Raw genomic sequence first — 10,982 nt, 5'->3', positions numbered from 1 at the left:
AGGGTTTGGTTGGAAATTGAAGTTCGAGAGAGTCGGCTATTAGCTCGGCTTGGTCGATGGCCCGGAAAGACTAGGCCCGTTGGGGCCAGTAAGTTGGTGGGATGCTGGACGTTTGTGGAGGAGACATTAGTTCAGTTTGTATATGGAACCGTCTTGATGGTCAAGTGAGTTAAGAAAGATGTCCCACTGGTTAGTTTTGTGGGTTTCGAGTTAAGTTCTGATTAGGAAGATTTTGGCGTTAAGTTGGCGCTTAGTAGTCGGGTCATGGTTTCTCTGCCCTTAATGGCGTAATTGGTTTTTTTTTCCGTTATTTCGAGTTTTATGTAGTCGGGTAGTAAAAGAGAAGAGTTTTTGTGTTTAGGGGTAAATACGCTAGCTTCGATCGAGTGTTGTAGGTTTTTGGTTAGACTATCAATTGTCAATCTGTTAGTTCTTCGCTTTGCTTTGCTTTGCTTAGTGGGTGACAAAGGGTCTTCTCTATACCAGGCTTTGTGCCTTTACTAGTTGTGGAGGTTTAGGTAAGATTTTGTGTTTAAAGTGATTAAGAGAGTGGGTTTTCTGAAACCCAATTTATGTGACGTGTTTTTGGTTTTTTGAAGGTTCAAGAGGATGTGGGCTGTTCTTCACGCCCAAGTTGTCGTATATGCCTAAATCTTGAAAGATAGTTTTTGTGAAAGAATGAGGTGGCTTGGGAGTGGATTTGTGACTTGATTTGTTTTAGATTGGCGGTGAAGAGAGTGACTCTATTTGTTACGTAGTTTGGTGTGCTCAGTATCGTTTTCAAGCCAGTTGTCTGTACGGCTTCGATCTTCTTCCATTGTGACTTGGTGATGAATGGAGCCCAGGCAGCGCCTGCATACGTAAGTATTGTATTTATGTACATTTTGAGTATGTTTATCCGATTTCTCGTTGGGATGGGGCTTCGTTTGTTTATGATCGGGAATAGCATGCCACGAGTTTTTGTTGCCTTTTGGGTTATATTTTGAATGTGTTGGGAAAAGTTTAAAGTACGGCCAATGGTGACTCCTAGATATTTTACATGAGTGGACCAGGGTATAGGAGTGTTGTTGATATATAGATGATGTAGGTGTTTTGTTTGTTTACGGCTGAACAGGTTGGTGATGGTTTTGGTAGCGTTTATACGAAGGCGCCATTTTTTCAAACCAATCAGATGCCGCGCGTAGTTGTCCCTCTAGTTGTATATAAGCAATGTTTGGGCTGTAATTGGAGGTGTCAAACATTGTCTAGTCAGCAAAAAGAGCGACGGAAGCCCTCGCGAGGACAGGTATGCCATTTGTGTAAATGAGGTACAGTGTTGGTGCTAGGCAAGATCTTTGGGGAACATCTGCGAGGACAGCTCGGGGTGAGGAGAATCGGTCTTCAATGCGGACACAGAAAGAGCGATTTAATAGGAATGATTAAATCCATTTTCAATGAGCAATGGTGGGATGTTTAAAGTTGACATCTTATATATGAGACAATCATGCCAGACCCGGTCAAACGCTGTTGAGTTTGTTGCAGATGTGATTTGTTAATTTTACCAGTTGTTGGGTTGTGGAGTGCTCACGCTGGAAGGCAGATTGTTCCGGTCTGATTTTGTCTGTCAAGTGTTTTTGAAGTTCGTAGAGGACATTTTTTTCGTAGATTTTGGAGATTGACGATAGTAGAGTGATTAGCCTGTAGCTGTCCGGTTTGATAGGGTGTTTGCCTGGTTTGGGGATGAAGACCACTATGGCTCTCTTCCAGGCTGTTGGGAAGTAGCACAGCTCGAGGCAGACGTTTAGGATTTTAGTTAGGGTCAGGACCATATTTTTCGGCAGGAGTCATAGCGCGGTGTTGGTAATCTTATCTACACTAGGAGCTTTGTTTTTTGGGAGTTTTGATAACAGCAATTAAATTAGGCCTGGGGATGAAAACATGTTGTGGCTTGGAGATTCGGTGAAGTTATGTTGAGTATATTCTGTGACTTCAGGAAGAAGCTGCCCAGGGTTGGATGTGAATTGAAGCGCTAGATAGTCTGCAATAAGTTCAGCCTTTTCAATTGCCTGAAATACTAGACTGTTCGGACCAGCTAGTGGGTGTGTGGCTGGGCGTTTGTGTAGTAAACTTTTATTAAGTTTGTAAACCGAGCCATCATTGTGATTTAGGGTACCGAGAAACAAGTCCCATTCATTTTGTTTATGGGTAGACAGCATAGTTCTGATAAACTTGATTTTGGAATTTTAGCGGCGGTTGACTGCAAGGTTCCCGTAGAGCTGCCATTCTCGACGAAGGCGATTTTTTGAGTTGATTTCTTCGGTAATGAATGAGGGCAGAGCTTAATCTAGTACATAATCTTTATCTCCACGCCATCAAAAAATAAAGTGTATTGAATACAAGGAGAGGTTTAAATTGCCGGCGACCCAAGCGGCCCCTGAAGAATAATTCAGTTTGGGTCGCCGGCGACCCAAATGGCTCCACATTAACGCATCAGTGTTGGTCGCTGGCGGGCTCGTGGCAGTCAACGTGTTAAGGAATGTGCACAATCGTTTATTCGATATACCAGAGGCGAAGATGATATTAACCGGTTTCACTATATTACCGATAGCGATAATATAGTCTTTGTGCTGGATTGTATCATTTATGTGAATTAATATTGCTTGTTTTTTTTTTCTACAGTTGTGGCAAAAGATTATTTGTTTTTATCTGTGGCTATTTGTGCTTCAAGTTTATTTGTTGAAGAGGTGTTATTCTGTGGAGTAAAGATTGTCAGAGTTATTTTTAGTAAGCACTAATGTTGTTAGTTTGTCTTTTGGAATTTGTGGTGATATTGATTGATTTTATTAAGTATTTTTATAACAGTTGACTTTGTGGCGCTTAATGAGTTTTTTAGAATTCATGGTGTTTTAAACGGGTTTTTTTTTTAGTACATATTTTGTGTTTTGGTCTTACACCTTGGTCGTTTTGGTCTAGCATGTGTTCTTATGGTATTACAATAATTAAGACAATTACCTGCGTATGTTGGATCTGTGTCGACTATTTGGTATCGTAGGTATCAAACACAGTAGCGAGATAAGAAACGTGTCTGTACGCAATGTGAACATGTACTGATAGAAATATATGTTTGTTTGATAAATGTACAATAATTAATAATACCCTCGTGTTATTATTGCACAGTTGATACAATGAATATGAGCTAGTACGTTTTGGTTATCACTAATTTATTTTAACATGTAAATTGAACCTTTTATTTTAACACTATTAATAAGAACTAAAAAAATGCTATTTAGATTTCTATCAAATAACAATTTATGTGTAAATTTGCTCTAGATAACTCTTTAAATAGTGGACCTACAAGGTTGGATGTGAGCTTGGATTATAAAGCATTGATTATTAAACCTGTGTTTATAAAAAGGTAGATTTTACAGAGGATTACAGGGCACACTTTTATTGGCTACTATTTTAAGGATCAAAACAAAAAGTGAGTTGGTGCTTCGACAACGGTCAGGAAAAAGCTGTCACCACCCGGCCGCCATTGGGCCAGCTGCGGCCAAACTGATTGTAGGGTGTTCTCTCGCAGACGTTGCTAAAGATGCCGCGGTAGTTGCAATAACGACCACGGAATACTCTTCCCCCCGAATCTGCGTGCCACGTCCGAGTAACCGGGCTACTGGAAGAGCACGGTTCCAACATTGACTTCGCTTGCGTCAGTCTGTAGATAGAATGGTTATCTGGAAAAGGAGGGCAGAGTCATGGTGTGGAGACCAAGAACTTCTTCAACTTCCGGAATACCTCTTGCTCAATTTCTGACCATCGCTATTTAGTCTTTTTGGTGAATAGACTCGTGAGCGGTAATGAGATATTGGCGTAGTGTAATACAAACTGGCTGTACCAACCACAAATTCTTAACACCCGAAACACATCTAATGCCTTCTTTGGAACTGGTAGTTTCTGAATTACCGTCAGTTTTTCCGGTTCCCGGTCTATTCTTCCACCATATAAGACGTATCCTAGGAATTTTATCTGTGTACCCCAAATGTATTTTTTTGGCTAGCACGTTAGACCGTAAGACTGGAATCACTCCAAGATTCTCTGGAACGGAGTTCTACTTGGGCAGTGAGTAACGTTCCGGTACAGGCCCCACAAATTACAATAACTGACCCAAAGTAGTGAAACTTCGGTGCGTTAGTTCTAGGAGTCTCAGGAAAGGGTCCAGAGAAATCGGGGCAGAAGAGTTCTGAACCAGCGTAGGCCTGGTAAGAACAGAATTCCTCCTGAGAAAAACTATGGTTACCCGAAGGTAACCTCCGGAATGAGGATTTGCCCCGGTTAAAAACGTCAAACCAAAGCCACCCGAGAAAATCTATTGTAAGTGACGTTCCGTCAAAGGAACCGCAGTTCGGGACAATGGACCGATTCAATTTTTGATAAACAATCTATAATAAATAAAAAAACCTTAATAAAAAAACTGTATTCAATAAAAAATATGATCTAAGGAGAATGGAAAAAATATAATAACCGTAGGTACTTTACATAATTTATTCGCCAATTGTTTTTTTTTGGCATTTCCTGAAGATCATTTAACTCATAAAATATTTTGACTTTATTTCCAGCTATTAAATATAGATTTTTTATAATCCGCCGAGTGTCTTGTCGCCTGTTTTATCCTACAATTTACTCACTGCTCGAGTAATTGTGCGAAGTGATTACATCCATTGTGTTGTTTTTACTAAACGTCTCATCAAAAATGTGTTCCAAGTATTGTATGTGTATATTATAAGGAATGCGTGTATATATCTCGGGCTGAGAATGAAAAGTTTCTATGTCCACTTTTTTCAAAAATCGTTTTTCTGCATACATTTGTTTAATTTTGAATTGTGCATATTTTTATTCAAAAACTGTGTTTCTGCATACAATGCTTAGTGAGATACAGAAAATAAAAAATTGTGCCATGAAAAATTACTGAATCGTGATTATAGTTGTAGTTCGATAGAATTTTTTTATTCTGATAAGTTTACGTAAGTATAAAAAAGTTCTATCGTCATGTTATTCAATTTTGGTTAGTATTAAAAGGTATTATCAATAATACATGTCGATGATACAATAAAAACAAAAATTACAGTTAAATCGTACAATATTTTTGTAAAAAATAGGCATAATATAATATAGACTTAATAATATTATCTTATTATTAAAAATTATTTAGTATGTTATCAATTTCAATTGCCACCAATTTATATTTATAATTTTGTTTTAATGTTTTTTTAAGACGTGTTAACGATGATGTGATAATGTTATATTACTTATTAGGTATAGTTATAGTATTAGCAGGGCTATAAATTATAATGTAGTCTCAATCTGCAATATAAATAAATCAATAAAATTAGATAGGTACATTAAGCAATTTAATTATTTATTCGCTCAAAAGTTTGATAATTGTTTCCGATTAAACATTAAAATAATGTAAAAACAAATTTCATAATAAATATTTATGTTGCATGTGTCGATAACTCCGATAAGAAATTAAAACATTGTATGGAATTACAAAAAAAGAAAAAAGTTCTATGTATATCTTATTATTTAGTTGGAAGAATGAAAAGGTTCTATACACAGAACTTTTTTATTGACTTATATATTATGTCTTATGGCTGGAGTCATTCTATAATTGTGTGCGACACAGAGAGCGTTACTGTTACAATTGCCATAACAACCAAACAATAACAAACATGATATTAATCTTTAACGTCTCTAGGTTATACCTATAAACCCATGATTAATATATTTAGGTTACCACAGCAACCTAAATACACTTTTTTAGATTCTGAGCGTAACGATAAATGTATTATATTTACAAAACATATACATGTTTGATGTATCTGCATGCAGTGGAGATTTTTTTCATATTTTTTTTTTTTTTGTTTACGGCCTTTTAGACCACGCATCCAAACATAAATTCATCCATCCTTCACGATTTTGCGCTAGCATATGCCAATCTTCCTCCGGGAAGAAAACTGCTAAATATTTTTTAACACAATCCTTCCATCGCATTCGGGGTCTTCCTAGTGTTCTTTTCCCTCTTGGATTCTCTTGTAAGACCACCTTTGTCATAGCATCAGGTTTCCTCCACACATGACCTGCCCATTCCAATCTTCTTCTTTTTATCTCCTTAACTATATCCGCTCTGTTATAAAGGTCATATAACTCCTCATTGTGTCTTTTACGCCATTAATCTGTTTGCGGGTCACGACATGGTCCATATATCCTTCTTAATATTTTTCTTTCAAAAATCCTCAGTTTTGACTCGTCACTTTTCCTTACAGTACAGCATTGCGCTCCATATAGTATTATAGATCTTGTTAGTGTGATGTATAGCTGAAATTTAAGTGTCTTTGAAAGTATTCTTGACTTAAGTAAGTTACCCATTGCGTAATAACACTTGTTGCCCATTTGGATCCTTTTAAGTATCTAAATTTTAAATATTTAAATTGTGATACATTTTTGAAACTATAAGGCCCTACCTTTAGAAAATCTTCTACTTGTCTTCCGTACCGTTGTCTACTTATTTCCATATCTTCTGTTTTCTCCTCGTTAATTTGCAATCCTACTCTTCTTACTGCTGTTATAAGTCTTTCGCACAGACGTTTCACTGTATTTCCTAAAAGTATTATGTCATCTGCGTATGCTAAAATACTTATTGATGTTCCATCGAGTTTCACCCATTCATCTGGTGAGATATTCATAATTCTCATTACTTTTTCCAGAACTAAATTAAAAATAATTAGGGATAGTGCATCACCTTGCCGTAGGCCAGCATTCACCTGAACCTCTCTCAATAGTACGTTAACAACTTTCACCTTTACCATGGTCCTATTTAATGTAGCCTTAATTAATCCTATACGTTTTTGTGGGATGCGGAAATGTTCTAAAATGTTGTATATACTTTCTCTGTTGATACTATCATATGCCTTTCTGAAATCCACAAAAAGTGTATGTAATTCTTGATCGAATTGGAAACATTGTGCTCATTATCCTGATATGTAAGATATTATCCTTTGCCAGTTGCAAGGTCTATTAGTTTCATACCATTATCGTTTGTTGCTTCGTGTAAGCTATACTTCCCTATAATAAGTTTAAGGAACTGTTCTTTTCCTATCTTCGCATTCATATCACCCAATATAATTTGTATTTTGCTATTGTTTATTCTCGGCAAGATATCTTCTATCTCTGCTTAAAAAAACTTATTTTTCCTCTTTTGACTTCTCCTCCATTGGGGCATGTATATTTATAAATACTATATCAAAAAACTTAGCCTTACCTATAAGAATAGCAATTCTACAGTTGATAACTTTGAATTCTTTTATCGTATGTACTAGGCTTTTGTGTACTGCGAAACCAACCCCAAATTGTCGTCTTTCATTGCACTTGTCATACAGAATAGTGGTATCATTTATGTCTATGGTTCCTCCGTCACTCCATCTGATTTCTTGTAATGCTACTATCTTGATTTTATATTTCTCAATTTCCTTGACTACACTTATAGCTGTTCCAGGTTGGAACATTGTCCGCACATTCAACGTTCCAAAGAGTAAATCCTGTTTTCTGAGTCCGTTCGTTTTTCCATTGAATCTATATGTCCGAGGCTTGTTGTTGTTTTGTTCCTGAACAAACGATTTTTACAAGGCCGGGGTGTTATCCCTGCGCTAAGCCCCCAACCTGGATGACCAGTCCACGCTATCTAATTAAAGACATTCGTAATCTTGTAACGGGAGGTATGAGGCCGAACGTCCCGGTGGGGTGACCCCCTTTTACCATATAAGCGGGACTGGCTGCTTCTCGCCTTGAGTAGCGCAGTCGTTCCTCCCAGACGAGTACACTGGGTGCCCGAGCGCCAGGCAGTGTTTCGCTGGCAGCGCTCTGTCAGGAGGCTGATCGGTGGGTTTCGAGTACTGCGCCGGCGAGATTACCTAATTAGATTACCTAATTAAAGACAGTGTGGGGCTATTGCGATACACTGCAAAGTGTATCGGGCGATGGGCGCACCACATTCCCTACGCCGGGAGATTTTTTTCATGTACGCTTGTTTTCCAGTTTTTTGGGTTTTATAAAATGTGTGGATGTCTAATACAGTATCTGGAAATAATTGTATTTACTTGTTCGTTAAAATTATGGTTATATTCATAAGATAACCTGAAAAAATATATTGGGTATTAAAGTTAAGAATCGCTCTGCTGAACAATTGGATATTATGACATAGTACATTTTCATTCTCAACCCACGAATTATGTCTAATGTGTATGTAAAATATATAATATGTATATTGAATAACCCCATTACCCATATGGTTCGTCGTTATTAGTCGTTTTTATTTAAGTATATAAATATTATATATTACAGTATTATGAATCTTATAGTCTAAGTCTAAAGTCTATATATTGATTATTACTATTTTTTTTCTGGTTTAATTGAGAGCCAAAGAAGGAACTGTTGCTCACATTTCTTCTCCTCCAGCTCCCAGTATTGATTATTACTGTGAAATAATTAATTTACGTTTGATTTATAGCACCCAAATATACTCGTAATGGAAATATTTGTCTTACCATGTATTAATATTGTAATTCATTGTATTATTTATATACAACTTATGTATACAAATATATAGGTGCAATAAAAAAAAAAATCTTTGATTATTTTATTAAAAATATGATTTGTGTTTTCAGGTATAAAGTTTTGTCTTTATGTTAGTAATCAGCAGTTCAAAGATGATACAAGTAAAGATAGCAGGAAGGTTTTAAATTCGTGGTTATGCCTGTGTGAATCATTGAAACAAGACATATTAATATATATTAGCCCTGAGATGAGACCTGAACATATTAGCGATGTATCAACAACAGATTGTACATCAATGCAGCCATTCTGGTACGGTGTATCAGTATTATTTTATCGGAAATATTTTTTAGACAATGTATGTATACAAAATCAAATAAATACCTATACACAAATGGAACAAAATATAATATGTTATCATCATAAGAATGATTCTTGTTTTTAAATTTGTATACAATATGTTATTAGATATTTAAGTGGGCACATCTAAAACCCATACACTTACGGTATCGACTCTAAAAAGATTGGTAGGTATAAGGTGTGGTTTTTGTATACACATAATTGGTTTATTGCATATCGAAAAAAACACAATTTTTAATCTCCAGATTAGCAATGAATCAAACATAGGGTCATAGCCTATAGGGGCTAGCAGTAGTATTAATTCAATTTGACATTATAATAATATATTAACTAGTACGTTAAAATACTGTTATACTTAAGAACTTTTAAGTTTTAAGAAACTATATTTGATTGTGCTTAAAAAGGGATCTTTTTTTCACACTACTTTTATTATACGTTAAATCCTATATAGTTTTACAACTATACGAATATCTGGTGTAGTGAGTACATATTTTTTACAAGTTTTTACTATGCTTAAATATGTATGATATATTTGATGAAATATGAAACCTTTATCTTATTGATATAGAAAACTTTATTATTTTCTATAATATCCAATGTTAAAAATTTACACTTTATATATATATGTATTACTATAATCACATACTTACCTATAATTAATCTAAAGAATGAAAATCCAAAATGTAAATTAATGTAAAATAAGAAAGAAACTTTAAATTAGGTATAGTGAACTAATTAAAATTCAGTTGAACAAGTTGAATGTTATGCAAAATTTTGATCAATATGGTATGGTATATACCAGGGATGGCAAACTTTTTGAACACTGCGTGCCCAAAATTACCTTTTTTTTTTTTTTTTGAGTGTGCCATGAAAAAAATTATATTTTGTTATATTATAATTCGATTGTATAATTTATGTATAAAGAGGTTAGTTTAGGACCTAAATAATAATCCACAGATAAAATTGAATAATCGTTAATGACCGATAAAAGCCGTATGCTCAAAATATTTTTACCTATTACCTATATTCTATAATCTATAATATATATAATAAAAATGTTCGCGTGCCCACAAAATCTTTTCACGTGCCATCTCGGGCACGCGTGCCATGGATTTGCCATCCCTACTATACTATATAGTATAGTTATTTTATTGGGTTTAGGAGTCACATATCTAATGTTATTTTGATATGCTCCTACCTATTAAGTTTTTTATGTTTTGTGACGTAATAATGTGAATATCATTACAATGTGGTCTTTGGATACAAGAATCGCAATAATTATGTTACCTATTTTAAATTATCAGCTAATGTAAGTTATTTTATCCGGTATTTTATCTAAACTGTGTGGTTATTGGATTCAATGAATTGAGTAGGTACTGTTGGTTGCTGTTAAACCGGTGTATCTTATTTCATTGAACCCTAGGTTTTTTAAAAATTATTATGGATTGATCATCAAAGATATGGAGTTTCAAAAAAACGAAAAACGTTCGTGTTTTTTTTAATTTTAACAGGTGATTTTTTTTTATATCAATTTCAAAATTTTTAAGCATTGATACAGTCCGTCGATTCCCGACGTCCCGTGATCGTAAATAATTGCACGCGTATCTATATTACATGTACAATTTCGTTTATTTATTGAGATGTATTATATTATATGTTTAATGGATGGGATTTAATTTCCGGGCCGAGCGACTGGCTTAAAGAAGCGAGCCGCAACGGGCGGTATCGGACCTGTAGAGGTGCGACGTAATATACAAATGTCGGGGATTTATAACTTCATCTAAGAGTAATTTTATATAAAAATGAATGGATGAGTTGGAATCACTCTCCCACGGGCTTTGATAAGTCGTGTTCGATTGATAACGCCTCGCAGTGATGCCTTAGCAGGCACACTGAGGGTGGGTGGTTAGATTGTTGGTTCTGATAAGAACCGTTTTGGTAGATCGACCGTGGACACGTTCGTAACGCTGATGATGATACACGTGTTCGCCGATATTATTATGTCGCTGTTATGTCGACGACGGGGTAATCAGGAACTG

The 10,982-nt window shown here is 35.5% G+C and overlaps 1 protein-coding gene across 5 annotated transcripts in view; it reads left to right on the top strand.

The window, feature by feature from the left end:
* The window catches only part of LOC100576058, a 98,527-nt gene that overhangs the window by 50,389 nt on the left and 37,156 nt on the right, over window positions 1–10,982 (top strand). For all 5 annotated transcript variants that reach the window (XM_008183188.3, XM_029485949.1, XM_029485947.1 and 2 more), the window contains one exon: window positions 8,697–8,941. In XM_008183188.3, the coding sequence (XP_008181410.2) occupies window positions 8,697–8,941 (245 nt within the window). The remainder of the gene's footprint in view (window positions 1–8,696; window positions 8,942–10,982) is intronic.

The sequence above is a fragment of the Acyrthosiphon pisum genome, chromosome X (genome assembly GCF_005508785.2).
Source record: "Acyrthosiphon pisum isolate AL4f chromosome X, pea_aphid_22Mar2018_4r6ur, whole genome shotgun sequence".
Taxonomy (NCBI): Eukaryota; Metazoa; Arthropoda; class Insecta; order Hemiptera; family Aphididae; genus Acyrthosiphon; species Acyrthosiphon pisum.
This window is presented reverse-complemented; position numbering and strand designations above follow the sequence as displayed.